Below are 20860 nucleotides of genomic sequence, written 5' to 3' on the forward strand. Positions count from 1 at the left end.
TCTCTAATGGAATGCATTCCAGGGTTGAACAGGGAAGGGTCCCTCTCGCACACATTATCTCTTAGAGCTGCTTTGTCTCACAGTCTCGGACCTAAACAGAAGTCTGATTTTGAACAAGTGTGGGAGGAGCAGTTGAGGGCAGCAAAAGTTTTTGATCAAGTGAAAATCTGTTTTCTGAAGGGTTTCTCTGCAGGGTAGATACTCCTTGCCTTGGTATAGATAAATAGCTTGTCTTGGTTCGAGGTCTCAGGAGTTTTACTAGACTGTGAGTAGGCATCTGATCTGGGATAAGACCATTTGTGTGTGTGTGTGTGTGTGTGTGTGTGTGTGTGTGTGTGTGGTTTTTGTTTGTTTAGCACTCTCATTCCCTGTTCTTACTTACCTAGCCCAGGAGTTGACATTAGTTTAAAAAAGATTGAAGTCTCAAAGGAAATTCTAATACATACTTTAAAAGCCCAAAGCCTTAATAACTTCCTCTCATGGCTTCTTGTGACTGCTGCTCTGTCTACACATTTAGCATCTTTAAAAGGACTAGGTTAAACTAAAACAAAAGATGAACTGTTAATCTGTAAAAGGAAAGAGGAGAACAGAAAGAATTAGAAACCAGAGCTGATTATACATGGGCCACTAAATGTAGTATAGTGATCATTTGGTGGTGGTGGTGTTAGTGACAGAAATGGCAAAAAAAAGGGATTCATTGATGAGATTAAGGAAGGCCTAAGCTGTTGCTTTTGTAAATTCCGCTCATGTATACTCTCCTAGGATAATGTCTGTCCTAAAGGTGCTGGGATTCTCCCGCCTCCAGCCTAGGCACCCTCAGTTTCTGAGCAGAACACACAAGATTTGAAGTCAGAAGCCCTCAGTGTGAGTTCTTGCTGAGCCACTCAGTATCCACAAGACTTTGGACAAATCACAGAGCCTCTCTGAAGAGCACCTGCACAATGAGCATAACTCCTGTCACAGGGTTGGTGAGACAATTACATATAAGCAAAAGCGTTTATACATAAGAAACCTTTTTATAAACATCACAGTTATTCTTGGGGAAGCCCCACCTTGAAAGTTGTCAAAAAAGAACAGCTGTGGATTAAACGCTTTCTTTTTATTCACTCAGTTGAGCTTTTCTGTTTGGTCAGGTCTGCTTACTGGGGTTGATGGAGTTGAAGTAAAGTCATCCTGTTTCTGCTTGTTCTGGCTAAAGAAAGAGAACTCCAATGCCGAGCTGATCCATCTGTAGACTGGTAGGCAGAATGAAAGTGAGCAAAGGCAAATTATAAGACAGAACAGTTCAGAGTTAGAGGACAAAAGAGAGAGTGCTTCCCTTGCTTTCTCAAATCCAGGATGACTAAAACATCTCAAGTAACAGGAATAACCACAGTGATGTTCAGAGATCATTTATGCCATAAAAATGTGCTCAGTTGTGTCTGACTCTTTGTGACTTCATGGACTGTAGACCGACAGGCTCCTGTCCATGGGATTTCCCAGGCAAGGATACTGGAGTGGGTTGCCGTTCACTTTTCCAGGGGATCTTCCTGACCCAGGGATTGAACCCACGTCTCCTGCATTGGCAGGTGGATTCTTTACCACTGTGCCATCTGGGAGGCCCTAAGCCATAAGTGAAAAGTGGGAAAACACACCTATAGACTCCCTCTCTTCTATCCCTTTGACCTTTGGGGGCAGGGATAGGAATATTACTGACAGCTCACTGGCCTCTGCCTGAAACCAGCCAATCACTAGCTTCTGGGAAAGCTCAGTCTAGGCAGCAACTGTGACATATTTACCCTAGTAAAGCCACAGCTTGCTCCCCTCTAGTGCCTTTCTCTTGTGGTAATCATCTCTGGAACCCAAAGTTATCCTGTTTTTTAATCCAGTAAGAATTAAAAACAATGACAAAAGATCATGAGCAGCAGGCTTAGTAATCATACCTCATGCAGTCATAGAAGACTGTCCTCTCATACATAGCACAGAGGACACAAATTGCACTCTCTCCAGTGTGAAACAGCCATAGGAAGTTCTACAGTCTCAGGCACCCTGCCTGGGTGGGAACTGTCCACTCTTGATCTCTTCTTTCCATGCCCTCTCTGTATCCTTCCCCTGCCATCTCCCAGAGGGGTACCAGTCCCCAAACCAACAGCTGCTTGCATGTTGATAATTTTAAAATGTTCCTTGGTTACAGCTGAACACCCTGTTGTTGATATAATTTTTGAAGTGTTTGATTGAAATCTAGTTGCCTTTTTTTTATTGTTGGGGAGAAGGAGGATGACGAAAACCCGAATGTAGCCTAAGAAAAGCTATGTGTATGTGCTATATTTGTGCATATTTGTGTGTATATACCTTCATGATTGTGCGCAGGCTGATACTGCAAAGAGAGAAAAGGAAACATCTCTTTCTTGTTTTCCAACACTGCTTCAAAGACGCCCAACCCCCATAGTAGCAGGCAGTTCCCAAGTGGAGGGCGGAGGCAGAGGCCTCACCAAGGCCATCAATAACCAGGTGTGAGCTACAGGTCTCTGTGTAATGTGAAGCTCTCCCGTATTTCATTTCTACACCCAGGGGGCAGCTCTGCAGGATTGCTTACGGAGAGCTCTGTGTCTGGCACCTCTCTCCACAAGGCCCAGGCGCCCAGGGTCCCACCGACCTGTCCAGGAATGTATTACATTGTTCACTGGTGCTGTAATTTGGCTGCAGGAGCTAGGCCTCCCAGGGATAAGAAACATACTCTCTCTGGCTTCCTCCCTTGGGCTTCTGCCCTATGACCACTGAGGGCATTTAAATAAAAGAAAGGCTGAGAAAAAAAAAATTCCTTGTTATCTTTCTTATAATAGGGTCCTGAGTGGGTCTGAGAATTTGGCGAAGAACTTAGTGGTTGATGTGCTTACTAAGGGGAGGTGAGAGAACTGAGAAGAAACTCCTCTCTGTAACAGGGAGGAAGAGATATGAGGCCCTGAGTGGTCATGAGTCAGACCTACAAGACTTGCAAGCAGATCCTCAGGGTCAGGATATGTTTGATTCTTTGAAATAATCTAAAGTCCCTGATTTCATTTTTCTAGCATCACTCTCAATAAGAGTATGGATTCATGCTATTATTCAAGCCCAGCAATAATACAGGTTGGCTTTTATCTGCAGGACTATGTTAAGGCTGGCATTCTTACTTTTACATAAGAGAAACTGGCTTCAGGCTGTGCAGGTGAGGTGTTAAGTCACGTGCCTTCTCTAAAAGATTCAAAGATCCTTAAAGGATAATGTCTTTTAAGTTAACTTTGTATCCAAGTAGCGTTTTCTACAATGCATTATACCTAAATATTAAATCTAAAAGATTCAAAGATCCTTAAAGGATAATGTCTTTTAAGTTAACTTTGTATCCAAGTAGCGTTTTCTACAATGCATTATACCTAAATATTAAAAGCCGAAAGAAATGGAGACCAACAGGAAGGAGTGAAAGCCAGGAGGCAGGCTAAGAGACTGCTGATCTGAGGGACAGGCCCCTATTAAACAGAAGAGAGACAGACAGGGCGTGGCGGTGGGGGATGGGATTAAAGGCAGTGAGTGAGTACCAGCAGGACTAATTGAGGCTCAGACTGCATCAAATAAAGTTCTCATTTTGCTGCTTGTTCCAAATAAATTTGTTTGTATAGTGCAGAATGAATGCCAGTTGTATAAAGCCAGTCAGAATGCAGAGGCAAGCTAAGAAATAAGAGGAAAAATTAATTGCTTGGCCATCATTCCTTTCTGGAGCCAAATTAGCCTCTGTAATAGGGCTTACATGGGCCTTTCTCCCTCACTATCCACCTCACTTTTCAGCCCCCTCACCATCTGGACAGCTTGCTCTTCTCAACCATTTATAGGAAATTGCAAAACTTGGTCTTTATGAACCAGAACTTGGAGCCCAGGGAAAAGCACATAGCAGTACGAGATGCCAGAAGAGGTCCGCTTCCTTCCACAGGTTGAGAAGCAAAGAGAGAATAAGATAATGGAGCACACATAGATTTAGCTCAGGTTAGTTTCCCGTGGAAGGCCTAGGCTATCATTTATGTGGTAACCTGGATATTCTTACGAGCCCTGAAGCTGACTGGGCCCTGAGAGCTCTTCCTAGGGGCCCAGCAGATCAGATGGCACCCCTTTGTAATTCATTCAACTCTGTTCTTGAGTCCAGCCTGTCTGTGACCCTTACCTTTCCACTACCTTAAAGCTTTCTTCCTCTTAATCCCAGCTCAAGATGTCAGAAACTCTTCTTTTCCCCTCCCTCTGGCCCCTCCCTAATCCCACCATTGGCTCATCAGTTTTCCAGTTGACTCCATTCTGCAAGGAAGACATTCCCCTGGCCTGACTCACTCAGTCCTATTTCTCCACAGGAATCCCCTCACCACAGACCACAAGGGCCCTGACTAGCTCATGTTTTGTGTTAATGGATGTGAAACCGGAGCAAACCCCCTCACCAAAAGAAAAACCACCCTCAACTCTCCCACACAGGTCTCAGTAGGTTACACAAATATTAGTCCTATCATCCAAATAAATCTGCCCCCACGGCCCAGAGCTATGGCTCCCCCATCCTCTTGCTGCCTGTGCAGAGAAAGCTGCTCCACAAACATGTGAGGACCCCAAGGGGTGCCAGAGAGGAATTAAGGGAAAGGGGTGTGTGTGCACTGTATTCAGAATTCCCTGTGTAGTCTCCTTAATCTGCAGCCTGCTGTCAATACCTTACAGTCCCGAACTGAAGATTCTGAGAAGTCAGGGTGTGCTAGACCAATTAGGGGCTTTGGTAAGAGGGTCTATTGGCTGGATTTGGGGGAAGAATTAAAGCTCAATATCTGAGATAAGTTTACACCCTCATTTTAGAGATGAGAAGATAGAGGCTCAGAGAATTTGGGACTCTTGCTCAAAATATCATAACTGGTACAGCTGAGATTTTAGCCTAGGTATGTCATAAGTGCAAATTTCCACACCACTCTGCTCCTTTAAAATATCAACAGGCAAGAGACAAGCACTGTCCAAGTCACATAAAAATAGGACATCATGATTTTGGGGACTCTGTGTCCTACCCTCCTCTGGCTTACTAAGCCTTCTATCTCTGGAGATGCCACTACAGAAAGCTTAGTTAGGCAGTGGGTAGTAGCTTAGAAGGAACTGTGCTATTTAAGCCAAATGTGGATTGAAGGATAATAATCACCAAGACTTGGAGAGTCACTAAATAAAGATTTGTTGAATAAATGAGGAAAGGCTGCTTTCTAAGCCATATACCCTTATGGCCCCAAGCCTCAGCTCTCCTTCCCTCTGTAACCACTGGATTCTGCTCCCAGCTTCAAAGGCTAGGATCCTCTCCTAAAAATTGCCAAAGCTAGAGATCTTTACCTGCCTAGTATACACTGATGCCTCATGTGGCCCTTGAGATCAGTCTTGTTACCCTCTCTCACCCTCCATGAGTCACATATCTTTTACCTAAGAGTTTCCCAAACCTGGATGACCACCAGAATAATGCATGGAAAGTTTAAAAAAAAGTAAAAATCCCAAGAGTAACCAAATTACTCTTTCTTAGGAGTGTTCTAGGGTGTTCAAATGACCTGTTAGACTGACACTGCATGCCACTCAGTTTACACAGGCAGCAAGGGAGCAAAAGAGGCAGTGCTGGCTGATACAGGTTGAAAAGGAGAGATTGGAAGAGAATGTATGTTTGTATAGTTGTATAATTTTTTTTTCTCCTACAAAACACAGCAGTTTACAAACATATGAGCATGAGAATGGAACCTTGTCCACTATGGCTAACTCATATCTAGCAATCCCAGGGTCTTGATAATGGAAGAATGTTGCAGAGTTTCTTTTGGGGTACCAGGCAGTTAGCTCACACTGACCCAGGAAAGAGATATGTGGTTTCATCTCTGTCCCATCTACCCTTGGCCAGGTAGGAAAAGAAGTTCTCTCCAGGTACCCTTTCTCTTGCACACACAAGAAGTATCAGGAAGCCAATGCAAGGGAAGGGGAGAATGAGCCTTGACCATGTGCTTTAGTGCAACTCATATCGCTCTGAAGACTCCTACCTCTTCCACTCTCCCTTCTAGCCTCCAGAGTGGGGAGTCAGGGAGCCGCTTGTTTTTTTTTTTTTTTAATAGTACATCCCCTGTCAACTCCTTCCCAGGGCTAAGGAACCAGCTAGGACACCAGGGTCCCTCTGGAGTGTTCTCCAAGTCCTTAAATAGAAGCTGTAGCAGCCCAGGGTTGAGGGTGGAGGAAGGTGTGCATGCAAAGATCTTGTGCTTTTGAATCAGGAGGTTTGAAGTGGAGGGATGCGTGAGGTATTTTTACGTTCAGGTCTGATCCAGCCACTCTGCCTTCTTGGGGGCCTTGCAAGTATGGACGTCCACAGTGTTTCTGCACTCCTTGCACCGCACAGCACAGCACCAGTGGAATTTGCACTCACACTGGGTGACGCGGGTAACTCGGGTTGTGTCATACCCTCGGCCGCAGCACATGATTTCACAACCGTCTGTCCCTTTGGATGTCTTGCTACAGACTCGGCCTGCAGTGCCTAGGGAACCTGGGTTGGGGAAGAGAGAGAGAGAACCAAGTTACCTCTTACTTCAGCTGCTCTGGGTTCCCTTACCCACATCCTCATGAGGAAACCATAAAGAATCTCGTTTCCTGAAAATATACCCACTAGCCAAAATGACCATCTCATTGCCCTCTGCACCAGGCCTATTTCCTCCCACCATCAAGGCTCCCCAAAGACCACTGACTTTTCCTGCAGTGCATTCCCTACCAATACATATCTCCATATCCCCTGCAAAACTTAGCCTGAAAATGTAGCTGTTAAAGCTGGGTGAAGGTTCTCTACTTGATGTGTGAAATTTTATATAATAAAAAGTTAAAATAAAAAATGTAACCTATAATTTATCTTTTCTAAGAAATCTTGCTACAACTTAGTTTATATTTCATTAAGTTGTACTATACGAGAAAGTAAAATTAAAAGCATAGGCCTGATGTCAAACTGTCTAGGATTAAAACCCAATTCTACACTTCTTAGCTATGAGGTCTAGCAAGTTAGTTAATAGCACCTAACTCAGTAGATGAAGCCTGTGTGTAAAAGTCGCTCAGTTGTGTCCGACTCTTTGTGACCCCATGGACTATACAGTCCATGGAATTCTCCAGGCCAGAACACTGGAGTGGGTAGCCTTTTCCTTCTCCAGGGGATCTTCCCAACCCAGGGATCAAACCCAGCTCTCCTGCATTGCAGGCAGATTCTGTACAGGCTGAGCCACAAGGAAAACCCAAGAATATCTGATCATCTGAGGGGACAAACTGATAAGCATTCCTGGGAGGAGGCTTCTCCCTAAGGAATTCCTAAAGACTCCCTTGCCTTACCCTTTATGGTACCCCTTAGGTAGGAACTTTTGAAAGGTATGGATGGTATTACTCCCCCTGCAGAGAATGCTCACAACCTCATTCTGACTGATTTTTGCCAAAGAGATCCTGCCAACAGATCACAAAATCCTAGAATTTTGGATAGGATGGATCCTAGAGAATATATACTTTAGCCCTTTCCTGGAGATGGGAAAGTGACTAGCCTGGGGGTTCAGAAAGGGTATAATAAATTAACTGGTTTCTATTAGTAGTCTCCACATTCCACTAAATATGGATAGAAAATACTAGTACTTCTATATTTTTTTAAATATTTAAAATATCTGCTTTGTATCTTTTATGATGTACATGTTAGTATAGTGAAACAGACATAATTCATAAGTAAATATACATGTATTGGAGGTACATGCTCAAATTTTTTTAATCATAGGAGTATACAAACCAAAACACTAGGGACCACTGCTCTAGAGTGTGGAGTGACTAGATCTACATTATATGTTTTCCAAGTAACTCCAGGAGTTAGGTCCTAATGCTCTTGTACACCAGAAGTCTCTTCAATATTCTGGAGCTGAGCTGGCCTATGTAGTAGCCATTAGCCAATTGTGATCATTTAGATTTAAGTTAAAATTAAAATTAGGGCTTCCCCAACCTAGATATCCATCGGCAGACAAATGGATAAGAAAGCTGTAGTACATATACACAATGGAATATTACTCAGCAATTAAAAAGAATGCATTTGATTCAGTTCTAATGAGGTGGATGAAATTGGAGCCTATTATAAAGAGCGAAGTAGTCAGAAAGAAAAACACCAATACAGTATATTAATGCATATATATAGCATTTAGAAAGATGGTAATGATGACCCTATATGTGAGATGGTGAAAGAGATACAAATATAAAGAACAGACTTTTGGACTCTGTGGGAGAAGGTGAGGGTGGGATGATTTGAAAGAATAGCATTGAAACATGTATATTATCATATGTGAAATAGATTGCCAGTCCAGGTTTGATGCATGATACAGGGAGCTCAGGGCTGGTGCACTGGGATGACCCTGAGGGATGGGATGGGGAGGGAGGTGGGAGGGAGGTTCAGGATGGGGACCACATGTACACCCATGGCAGATTCATGTCAATGTATGGCAAAAACCACTACAACATTGTAAAGTAATTAGCCTCCAATTAAAAAAAAAAACACTCATGGAACCAAAAAAAAAAAATTAGGGCTTCCCTGGTGACTCAGTCGGTAAAGAATCTGCCTGCAATTCAGGAGACCAGGGTTCGATCCCTGGGTCGAGAAGGTCCCCTGAAGAAGGAAATGGCAACCCACTCCAGTATTCTTATCTGGAAAATCCCATGGACAGAGGAGCCTGGCTGGCTAAGTTCATGGGGTCACAAAGAGTTGGGAAACGATGTAGCGACTAAACCACAACTAAAAGTATATAAATTTTAATACTTAGTTCCTCAGTCACACTAGCTATATTTCAAGTGCTCAGTAATCACACATAGTTAAATGGCTATTGTACTGAAGAGCACAGATATCGAGCATTTCTATCATCACAGAACGTTCAATAGGACTGTATTGCTTTAGAGGGAAATCCTGGATCCATACTCCCTTCTGGGATGACTTGTACCCTTTAAATTCCAGGCCCCACTCGGGTTTTATGAGATCTAATTTTATGCCTCTGAGAACACCCCACACACGAGTCACCTTTCCTCCTGACTCCAAAGATCCTTCTCCAAAGGTACATTTTAGGATGATAGCAAGGGCTTACACCTGGGTGATGTATAACTATTTCTAGGCATTTAGAGAGTAACCCTCTGAATTATACCACATGGGAAGAAAACAAACTTGGTGATAGGAAATCACGACAGATGACACCACCCTTATGGCAGAAAGCAAAGAAGAACTAAAGAGCCTCTTGATGAATGTGAAAGAAGACAGTGAAAAAGTTGGCTTAAAACTCAACTTTAAAAAAACTAAGGTCACGGCATCCAGTCCCATCACTTCATGGCAAATAGATGGAGAAACAATGAAAACAGTGACAGACTTTATTTTGGGGGGCTCCAAAATCACTGCAGATGGTGACTGCAGCCATGAAATTAAAAGATGCTTACTCCTTGGAAGAAAAACTATGACCAACCTAGACATCATATTAAAAAGCAGAGACATTACTTTGCCAACAAAGGTCCGTCTAATCAAAGCTATGGATTTTTTCAGTAGTCATGTATGGATGTGACAGTTGGACCATAAAGAAAGCTGAGTGCCAAAGAATTAATGCTTTTGAACTGTGGTGTTGAAGACTCTTGAGAGTCCCTTGGACTGCAAGGAGATCCAACCAGTCCATCCTAAAGGAAATCAGTCCTGAATATTCATTGGAAGGACTGATGTTGAAGCTGAAACTCCAATACTTCGGTCACCTGATGCGAAGAACTGACTCCTTAGAAAAGATCCTGATGCTGGGAAAGATTGCAGGCGGGAGGAGAAGGGGACGACAGAGTATAAGATGGTTGGATGGCATCACCTACTCGATGGACATGAGTTTGAGCAAGCTGCAGGAGTTGGTGATGGACAGGGAAGCCTGGCATGCTGCAGTACATGGGGTCGCAAAGAGTTGGACATGACTGAGGAACTGAACTGAACTGACAGGAAATCACTAGGAGAAAAAGAATCAGAAGTGCTTCCTCAACCTTTTTTTCTCCTGAAAGTGAAAGTGTTAGTCACTCAGTCATTTCCAATGCTTTGCAACCCCATGGACCATAGCCTGCCAGGCTCCTGTGTCCAAGGGATTCTCCAGTCAACAATACTGGAGTGGATAGCCATTCCTTTCTCCAGTGGATTTTCCCAACCCAGGGATCAGACCTGGGTCTCCTACATTGCAGGCAGATTCTTTACAGTCTGAGTCAACAGGGAAGCCCCTAGCACCCTTCAGAGTACACAGGCTACTTTTCTCTGTGACTTGGGTAGAGCTCCACCCTGTTTCTCTGACCAGTTTTGCTCCTAGCCAATTGCCTGTCCAGGATTGACAGTGATAGGTGAAAACAAATAGTGTGGAAGACAGCCAAGGTTTTGGCTTCCCCTTACTGAAGTCCTGACTGCTGATACTGCAGAGATGAGCCCGAGAGCCGTAAGAATAACCAGGGAAGAGCGGTTCTGTTACACTGCAGGTTGTACTCCGTTTAACCCATCTGAACCTGAAATACAAGCCATGATGGTGACTTCCACTTTTCTAGGGAAATACTGCATCACCTCCCAGCATTCCCAAGAATTCCACCACAAATATATGGAACAGATTCAAAAATGACTTGCTGCTTTCTGCTGACGGTCAGCCATTGGTAGGGATCTCCTCTTCCCTTGCTTCCCCAGTTCCACTTTAGAATTTTCAGTGGCAGCACACTGGATAAGCTCTCTCAGGGTCACTCATGGTCTATTTCCAGCCTATCTTTCTTCCTTTAATCTCCCCTACCCCAAGCCTTACTCAGTCAGGTTAACCTGCATTCTGCTTGTGGAACAGATCATGTGCTTTTCTACCTACCAGTCTACTCACGTGTAGAGAATATCTGCCTATCCTCCTCTCTAGCTATCCAGATAATCTCCACACTTCAAAAAACAACTTAAATGCGACACTTTCAAGTAAACTTTATTTGATCTCTTTTGCAGTTGCATTGTCTACCTGTTATCTCTCATTTCTTTAGCTAGATTGTAAAGAGCCAAAACTATTGCTGGTTCTTATGCCTCTGCATAGCCCATACATTAGCTTGGTACTGAAGTGGGTGAATCATTCAAACATTCACCAAGCAGTAACTACTGTATCCCAGATGCTGGGAATATAAAGGAATGATAGATGATCTCAGGTTTCAGGGAGCTAAGTGTCCTCTCCTCTCTCGGCAGCTTTGGGCCTGGCAGACTGAAGCATAAATCAATAATCTTATTCTAAGATTATTCTCACATCTGACTGACTCCTCCAACTTCCATGCCTAACTCCTGATGCTGAATGGACCATGATTAGCTAGAGGTGCCTGCACTAAGACCTGGGCTCCATGTCCCTACCTGCTTTCCTTACTCACCTGCAGCCTTGTCCAAGACACAGTAGTCTGGGGAGTTGTCAAAGTAGACCAGGTCAGTCCGGGTAGCACGGCGATAGCCTTGGCGAGCTGCTGTGAAGTTTGCACCATCCTGGGTGGCCGTGACTTGCACAGCCCCGTCATAGCGCCGCCGTAGGTAGTCACCTGTGCGGCGGAAATCGGAGAGCGCGCGCCAGCAGGTGCGCAGGGTACAGGAGCCACTCACGCCATGGCACTTACACTCCAGCTTCAGAAACCGCCGCACAGCCTGGAAGGTGGGGACACAGTGAGGGGAGCAGCAGTCAGGATACTTTGTGGTCATCCCTGGGACCAAACGCATGAGTGCCCTGAGCTCTGCTGGCCCTGGTTGGCTGGTGGAGCCATCGGTTCTTCTGTTCTCTCCCCAGTCAGGTCACACCCATTCTTCCTGACCAGATTCTTCCAGGAAACCTTCCTAGACCAGCAGTGCTTTTATTTTCATGAAAGCCTATTTGAACTTTCAAGCCCCAGGATTCTGTTCATAGCTATGGGACATCCTCTATTTTTCTTATGTTTCAGAGTTCAAGGTACCAAGCCTTCTGCTTTTGTGGCGTGTCATTTTCCAGCACAGTGCTATGCATATAGGTGGTGCTCAAAGGCCAGTGCACTGACTGGAATAAGCTCTATTCCTCTCAGACTTGAGGAGGTGATTCTTTTCTTTCTTTAAAAGTTATTTCCCTTCTTTTTTCCACCTTTCCTTACTTCCCACCTATGTGAAGACTCTTTATGCTCCAGGTTGAACCTTGGCATTCCCAAAGGTCCCTTGCATTTACTGCTCCTCTTCCAAGGGTTGGGGCTTTGGAGGTAATCTAGAAGCCTTCAGGCCTTCTACCTTCACATTCACTCCATGATCATAGATACTGGCCATCCCCAGCAAATACGAATGTACATGCAGAGACATGAGTACTGACCGTGCGACCACAGCGATTGTTATGTAAGTTCATGAGAGCCCGGGCATCCTTAAGCCTCTTCTCCTTGGCATCCACGAAGGCTTTGGCAAAGCGAACACCATAGTGGATGTTGTCACTGCAGCCACCCCAGTCAAAGTCCCCACGCTGGTCATGGTGTCGGCCACGGGTATAGGGGTCACAGCTGCACACACTCAGCTCACCCTGGCTACAGGCACGAGTGATAGCATGGACCACCCCTGCTGATGAGATGGCATATACAAATGCTGCCTCCCGGCTACCTAGAGAGAGAAAAGGAGAAGTGTGTTTCAGGAAAGAGGCCGACGTCTGTCCCCTTCTTCAGCCCACGCAACCTCCAACTCTAAAACCTCTTTTCCTTTTCTTTACCAGGGAAACCCCTATACTTCCTTTATTCAGAGTACCCTTCCCTTCTGAGAACGTTCCCCAGAGTGTCTGACCTCTTCCCCTCAGCCCTCACAACTCTCTATCTACTTCTTTGTACATGTGACCTCTTGGGCTGACCTGTACTCCTGCATCCTTCCAAACTCCCTGGGTCCAGCCATTGAAAACTTTCACAGTGAATCATTCCCTCCCACTGAGTGCCAACCCCTGCTTAGGAAAGTCAGCCTCAGTCCACATTCCAGGCCTTTTCAGGCCCACTCTGCTGGACAGTTCCCCTACAATGGAGCCCCCAGCCCAGGGGTCATCCTATTTGAAGAGATAGGCTACTTTCTCCAGCCAGCTTTCTTCCTTCCCTCCTCGTGGGGATTGATGAATCATCGCTCTTGTCCCTCTGACACCTCCAGAGTCTCATCTCATTCCCTTTCTCCTAGTTTACTGTTTAGCTCTGCTTAGCTCTTTTGCTGAGCCAAGTCCAAGCCGCTGACTTCCCAAATATTTACATATCACCTTTCTGTTTATCTCTTGCTCCCATTACTATAATGTTGGGAGTGTTGGGCTGAGGACAGTGATGGTGTTGGTGAGAACAGAGCAGCCATTTCTAGTCCTCAGTCTTACAGTTCATGGGTGGAAGTCTGAAGGCTGGGGGGTTGGGGAGGGAAGGAAAAGGGAGGATGAAGGACGGAGGTACCAGGGAATGCTATTGCTCTGACCCGTCATCCCAGAATCCTGGGATTTAGAAGGGCCACTGACTTCATATCAAAGGTACTGAGGGTCTGTTTCCAGCTGTATCCTGGGCTCTGTCCACAGTTTTTACTCTTTAATTATGAGGCAGAATGTAGGAAAGAGGCATTCCACCCACTACCCACTCACCACCCCAACCAAGCACAGGAAGAGAAGGAACGGGAAGAAGCCCCTACTTCTGAGCATGACGCGGCCAAAGACAGTGTGGTCCCGGTCCAGGGTAGTACAGTTCCAGCGATGGTGGCGGAACTGGTGCTGACACTCTCGGATCCATTCTCGGGCACCCTCACCCACGGAGCGCATGATGTCTGGGTAACGCTGGCACAACTGCCGCTGCCGGCTCACCAGCCCAGGGATGTTGTCACAGATCACACGGGCCCCTAGTGCCCCGATGTACCTGCAAGGTGGAGATGGCCCTGTCAGAGCACCCGGCTTTATTCTGCAATCCGGGGGCTAGGGGTGGCAGGGGGTGGGGGGGTGGGGGAGTAACGAGGGGAAAGGTTTGGCATTCAGGCCTTTAGAGGTTCCTTCCCCCTCCTTTAACCCATATTCCCCAAGGCCTCAGGGAAGAACCAATCCCCACAAGCCTTCAAGAAATAATCTGTTTCAGAGAGAGTAATTGAGTGGTCTCCCACCATCACCAGTTCCCCAGCCAAACAAAAACCAAAGGGACACACACTCCCAAAACACAGGCCAGGCATGTGTCACGTACACAAGCTATGGGCATGTCACACAAACCCCAATGCCTGTTTATCTAATCAACATTAAGAGCCTCATGGAAAAAGAACAGAATTAACGTCTGAGACAGCATTGTTACACCCACATGTCAGAGGCATGTCCTATGTAGCTGGCTCATAAAGCATGGTTTGGGGGAAGAAGGATGGAGGTGGGGAGGGGTCAGTGGGAAGACAGATAAGTGGGCAGTTCTGAGTGATGTTTATAGCTCCAGTCAGACCCATATAGCTAAAAGTCCTCATTTCCAATGGTGAGGTCTGGGAAGGAAGACCCCCATCCCACTCTCTTCCCCATACCCTCTACTTCTATGTCCCATGACCTTTCTTAACTAATCAGTCTTTCAAAATCATCCTTCCCATTTTATAGGGCATAAGGTCCTGGATGAATCTGCATGGGCAGAGGGCTATTTGCAGTGGGAAACCAAAGGCCAAGATTAAGCAACAGAGTGACACTCCCCATATTCCAGTCCCCAGTCTGCCTAGGTGAACAATTATAAGAAGATCAGTTAGATTAGGAGAGCTACTAAAAGATATGTGGGTTGCTAGAGTCATTCTTAATTTTCTCCAGGAAGTGTTTTTTCTTCATTCAAACACAGTTAGCCCTAGACTCCACCACAAGCCTCAGGAAGAACATTTCAGAGAGAAGACAGGAGTTCATCATCACCTTTTCTCCCCACAAGGCCATTAAATGAGATCTGACCCATACACTCATTTCCCACTCCCTTTCTCTGTTTCCAGCACCCAGCACCGCCCTTGATTTGCTGGGAATTCTTTATTCTCCTGTCCTAACACATCAAGAGATGCCTTCATGCCCCTTTTCTGCACAGGTGGGGGCCCTGGAGGGTTGTTGCTGCTACAGACAGAAAAGATTTGATTTGAGCCGTGAATGAGCCTGTGGTTTGGGAAAGGCCCCAGAATGGGCCTAGAAGTGGGTGAGGAGAAGGGACGGCAGCCAGAGGGGAGAGGGAAAAGCCGGACTGCCCTGGGCTATGTCCTCTGCAACACTTCCCCCTCCCCCTGCACTCGCAAACCCAGCCCTCACCCACAGACTGGATCACCACTGGTGACACCAACTCAAACAAACACAAGGAGGGCTGATGCTTGCCTCTTCTGGAACTCAGCAGAGCTGATGGGGCCCATCTGTCCCGGGGAGGGGTGAGAGGGCTGGTCCACCACTAGCAAATCCCATGGAATCAGCGTCCCCAGTACTGTCCATCAGGGCAACAGCTTCCAGGAACAAACAAAATAAACACCCTGGTCTGGGCCAGGCCGGAAAGGGCTGCCTGACGCACAGCCGGGAGTTACACCCACTGCCGCGGTGCTTTGTTTGGAGAATCAAGACCGTTGGAATTGGAGTCTGTCCCTGTCTCACCACCATTCTGCTTTCCCAGTTCAGCCCTGAGTACTGCTCTAGGCAATGGGTGTTTGTTTTTTTAACTGGGGCTTGGGAAGAGGGGGGTTGGACGGGAATGGGAGACCAGTAATCCAGCCCTCATGAGACAGTTTGTAGTAGGGCAGGCCAAACTCTGGTAAAAAGTCCTTCCTGTGGTCTAACTTAACTCCACTCTGCTGCAGCCCACATCGGTTCTTCCTCGTTACATCCTCGCTGAGCGTGGGAACATCTGCTCAGTATCTCCTATGGGAAGATAATTTCCTTCACTACCACTCTTACCCCACCAAGTAGCTGCTTCGAGGTTCTGCAGACCAGGGCTTCCAATGGTCAACACCTGTAGTCAGTGTGGGGGCCTTCTACAAAGCAGCCTGAGGCCCACCCACCCCTATCTTCCTCTAAATTCAGCACGTGCCTACAAGATGCCAACCATGTGCCAAGCACTGAGCTTAGCTGTTAGGGGCACAAAGATATTTAAGGCGTCTCCCAGCTGATGGGCCAGCAGAAATGCCCCTGACACTCTAGCTTTGTTCCCCTTCCACAAGTTTTTACTTTCTTCTCAGCTTCCTGCTCCAGAATGCTCTCTTTGCCTGCCTTTGACCAGTTCCTATCCCTTCTTTTGACAAAGTGACTCATACCCTAATCTGGCTCCTTGCTACTCAGAGTGTGGTCCCCAGAGCAGCAGCATCAGCATCTCCTGGGAACCTGTTAGAAATGCAGTGCCTCAGGCCCCGTTCCAGGCCTACTGAACTGACATTTTACCAACATCCCCAGGTGATTAGGACATGCTGCTCTTTGAAGGCAGGGGTGTGTTTTGTTCACTTCAGTATCTCCAGTACCTTGAACAATGTCTGGCACAAAGCAGGTACTCAATAATGTTTTGTTGAATAAAACAAAACCTGACTGCTCTGATTTATTCCCCAACTCCATACATAAGCATCATTTCAATTACAGCTTTACTCCTTGTTGACACTGGAGATGTTTTAAGTTTGTATCTTTTTAATGAGGCCAGAGATCCTCTTTTTGTTTACTTCCTTTCTTTTACAGTCCTTAGTATGTACATGGTTTAGCCCAGCCCATATTGGACTTTGAAGACAAGGATACAACTATTATCCTCCCTGAATATCTTAAGACAGTATCATTTATATGATACTTGACAGTTCACAAAACATTTTTCTCCACAAAAATCCTATGAGAGAGCTCCATTTTACAGGTGAAGAAACTGAGGTCAGGGAGATGAACAATACTCGGCACTGTTCATCAGGGCTAGTCAAAGGAGAACTGGGCTGAACCAAGGACATCTGACTCCAAAGTCCAAGCTTATTTTCAATTCCAAGCATAAGAGAAGCACACGATGCTTAACCAGGCGTAGACCAATCAGGCTCCAAAACTGGTGTGAACCTGAATTTCTTACCATGCCCCTCCTATCCTTCAGTTTCTTCATGTGTGAAATGGGGATAATATTATCTGTCTTGCTGGGTTATTTTAGGAATTGAAGAAGATTGTGCTTATAGGCGTTTGACCATAGTATCAGGAACTTAGGAAGGGCTCATTAAATAGCAGTTGTTGATAACTAATGTTAATGTTGGGGAATTCCCCAGGGGTGGTGAGGGTGCAGGCTGGGGAACTGAGATCCCAGAAGCCTGGTGGCAAGGCCAAAAAAAAAACCCCAATAATATTAATATCACGATACCACTTTGTTCCTCTTTCTGTGAACCACAGTCCTGAATGCAGTCCTGCTCCTGTGATTCCCAACATCCAAGCCCCTGCAGAATACAGAATAGTACAGGGAGGCACATGCCAGGAGACCCCCATTTCTCGTTCTGTTTTTCTTGGTTAGAAGAGACCATCCTCCACTTAAGTTTCCTCCTCCACTTAAAGATCAGAAGAGGAAGGGAGGTTGGAGAGTAAGGGGAAGGGCTGTAAGGAAGATCAGATTGTTAACTGGTGTTAGTGATGACATTCTGCTCCTGAGTGGAACATGGACACACACAGAGTCAACAGGCATCTATCTCTTCAGGGGGCTGTACAGAATATCAATCTAGCTGATTTTTTTTTTTTTCCCTAAGGGAAAGAGAGAATCACCTTGGGGGCCTGACCTGCCTTTGGAAAGCAGCTTTCTACTTTATCCCAGAAGTGATGACTACTGAGGCAGGCATCTGGGGCCTGCAGCTATGACCCCTATGAGGCAAGCAGAATGAAATGACCTTGCACTCACTGCCCATCCTGGCCCTGTTGCTGCCTTCCTCCATTTCACAGGGACTGCTGAATCCCTCCATATCACCCACTCATCTGCTTCCCTCCCTCCATAGCTAGCTCTTTCACCCAGGAGTTTTTCCAAAATCTTTAATATGAACCACATGGGGGGAGAGTAATAGAGGGAGAAGGGAAAAGAGAGGATAGCCAATGGGACAAAATGGGGACTCGGAAGAGTCCCAGTTAGGTGTTTAGGAACTGCTTAACCAGGATGCTGAAATAACCAGAGTGACACTCTCTCACCTAAACAGCAAGTGGACCAAGGCTGCCTCCCAAATTGGTAGGAAGCAATCAAGAGTCCCTAAAAGCAAACTGTTATCCGGGATGGATAAAGATGCACAGTGATTACTTCATTGTCTGTCTGCAAGGCCACTGAAGGCACAAGTCTCCAGCCAAAACCGAGCCCATGAAAGTAAAGGGTGGCTTTGATCTCACACAGAACTTTGAAGGGCTTTTCTCCTCATCCCCTTCTTCCTTTTCCTTTTCTAAAAGAATGTTTCAAGCCAGATGTAAGATATGGGCCTCCCTGCTCCCCCATCCAGAACCCCCCTCCTTGCCTTCCCCAACACTGTAGAGATAAAAAAGATCCCAAGGAGAGATTTTTCTGAAACAGGAAAACAGGGAGAGGGGGGCAGGGCGGGGGAAGATGGAGATGGAGAAAGACGCATCTTGAAATGGTAGGAATCTGCGACCCAAGCTCGCTAGCCCTTCAGCCAGCTACCCCTCACCCTTCTTCAGCCAAGATTCCAAATCCAGAGAGAAGTCACAGGGTGCAAGGGGGAAAGAGACCACACTCTGTGGAGGAGGTGGGGGCCTGGGGGGAGGGGTGGAGTAAGGAAAGGAAGGTGGGCACTGCATGGGTAGAAAGGGGTAGCAGCCCAGTCCAAGAGGCCAGTTTAATTGGGGAGTGAAAACGAAACACAAGACTACGGAGTCATTTCTCAGTCCCACTCTCCCCCTGCTCAGCCCCTAGGAGGTGGGGGAGGAGAGAGAGCAGCTCAGTTCTGGGAGAAAAAGATGGGTGCCATCTAGATTGGGGGCGGTGGTGGGGGCAGGGGTGAAGAGAAAAAAACAGATACTCAGTGGATTTCTAATTCCTTCTGCCTCATTTGCCCTCATGTGAAATGCCTGGCGTCTAAGGCCTGCAAGATATCTGAGGAGAGGATCTCTTAATGCTTTGAGACTCTAGAAGCCTCTAGTTCTTAGAGGGGAAAAGATGGGAGATGGGCCCATCTAGAGAAGAAAAAGGAAGCAGGGAGGGAGATAAAGGTTCGATGTGAGATCCTCAAAACAGAGGCTGAGGACAAAATGTCTAAAGTATGCAAACCCAAGTAATCTGTTTGTTTCAGTTGTGGGAGTTAATTGGGGTAGTTTTTGCCTTAATTCCATCTCTAAACCTTGCACTGGGTACCGCTGCCTCATCCGAGCCTTACTGCGTGGTGGGGTGAGGGTCGACCAACGAGAGGCTCGTCGGAGCTTGCCAGCTGCCTCTTTCTCTACCTCCCGAGGGCAGGCGGGGGACAACCTCAGGGGATCAGAGAGTTCTCTTGGACGGCCACCGCGGCCCCAGATGGGCGACTGGTCCCTTGAATCCATCCTGAGAGAAACTCGTAAGGTAGCTTTTGCCCTATGAGAACTGAGCTGAAACAGAGGAGGTCTGAGAAGCCTCGATTACCCCGCGTCCCTGCTCCAAACACCTAGCGCCCTCATCGCCGGACGGGGAAGGAGCGGCGCCACTTTACCCACTTCCCATGCCCCTGCGCCCCTTGGCGACTTCGGTGACAGTCGAGCCCGGATCGTCTCTAATTCCCGTTACAGCGACAACCTGGTCTCCTGAGCAGCGGGGGGCCGGGAGCTGTATCTTCCCTTTGCGCGCGTCTGGCCTCTCTAACCCAGTACCTCACCCTCCCAAGCCCGAGAGCCACACTCACCACCAGGACGTGTCTACGCGGGCCGGCAGCGTCAGCAGCAGCAGCAGCAACAGAAGGCAGGCAAGACTTAGGCGGGCCGAAGCCCGAGAGCCGTCGGGGGCCGTGGATCTGGGAGCGGACTCGGGGACAGAGGCGCCGACGCGTCGAAGGGGCAGCTGCGCGGCTTCCTCCGCACCACCCGGCCTCAGCATAGCTCCCCGAAGACCCCCGCCACGCGGCCCGGAGGGGCGTGGACGGGGCACCGGCTGAGGACACTCAGGCTGCTCCTGCTTCACCCCCCTGGGGGGCCATAAGTCTCGCCGCCGGCCGGGGACCTAAGGGCACCTAGAGTCCAGGAGCCGGGGCGCCAGGTCCCGGAGAGGGGCGCAGGGAGCGGCGTCTGGAAGCCGATGACACCGCGCCAAACGCGGGATCTGGGGCGAGCTGCCCCGGCAGGGATGCGGTGTCAGGGGGTCGGCGGCGCGGAGTGGGGCTGCGGACAGAGTGTGCGGACAGCCCCTCCGGCCGCGGGCTCTCATTGGACGGCGCGGGGCGGGGCCGAAGCCCCGGACACGCGCGGCCCTCAGGGCGGCTCCGCCCGCGCCAGCTCCCGGCGCTCAGCGGCGCCCTAGGTGTGGCGGCCGCCTCCGCCCCTCGGCGCCCCTAGCACCGCGCCGCGCCCCCACCTGCTTGGGACTGACTGGGCGCAGTGGCGCCCTTCTGCGCCCGGAGCACCCAGCCCCTGCCCCCGCCGCGCCACCGGGTCCTAGCGCCCTGCATCCGGCAACCCCAGCCTCCGCGGGTGATGGCCGGGGGGCCGGGGGAGGGCAGCTGCAGACACTTTCCCCTACAGTCATCTAACCTACAGTGACCCTGGAGTGAGCCACAGAGGACTTGGTCCTCTGGTTCTTGGTCCTCTGGTCCTTGGTTCCTCGGGTTCTCCCTCGGTTCTTGCGCCTCTGTGAAATGGGTAGAATCTCTGCCGCGGGGAGTTGCGGGAGAATCTTGATTCCCTTTTCCAACGCCGCCAACGCGGACGCCACCGGCAGCCGACCTCAGGTAGCGGCTTCT

At 47.8% G+C, this 20860-nt stretch overlaps 2 protein-coding genes across 9 annotated transcripts in view; one reads left to right on the top strand and one right to left on the bottom strand.

The window, feature by feature from the left end:
- Positions 1-17788, top strand: part of ST7L (suppression of tumorigenicity 7 like) — a 102029-nt gene extending 84241 nt beyond the window's left edge. For 6 of the 8 annotated variants that reach the window (XM_065906889.1, XM_065906919.1, XM_065906911.1 and 3 more), the window contains one exon: positions 17693-17788. In XM_065906889.1, coding sequence (XP_065762961.1) covers positions 17693-17773 — 81 coding nt within the window. In that variant the 3' untranslated portion in view covers positions 17774-17788. Of the gene's footprint in view, positions 1-762; positions 5924-17692 lie in introns of those variants that run through there. The other 2 variants (XR_010659203.1, XM_065906896.1) reach the window with 2 other exon arrangements.
- On the bottom strand, positions 6073-20472 carry WNT2B (Wnt family member 2B). The gene is made up of 5 exons (XM_065906977.1): positions 19811-20472; positions 13676-13896; positions 12360-12637; positions 11413-11677; positions 6073-6526 (listed from the first exon to the last, which is right to left on the bottom strand). Exons 1-5 carry the CDS (start codon positions 19999-20001, stop codon positions 6297-6299), a joined length of 1185 nt encoding a protein of 394 aa, XP_065763049.1. The 5' UTR covers positions 20002-20472; the 3' UTR covers positions 6073-6296.
- Positions 20473-20860: the final 388 nt, after the last annotated feature.

Source organism: Muntiacus reevesi, chromosome 1, assembly GCF_963930625.1.
Source record: "Muntiacus reevesi chromosome 1, mMunRee1.1, whole genome shotgun sequence".
Lineage (NCBI taxonomy): Eukaryota > Metazoa > Chordata > Mammalia > Artiodactyla > Cervidae > Muntiacus > Muntiacus reevesi.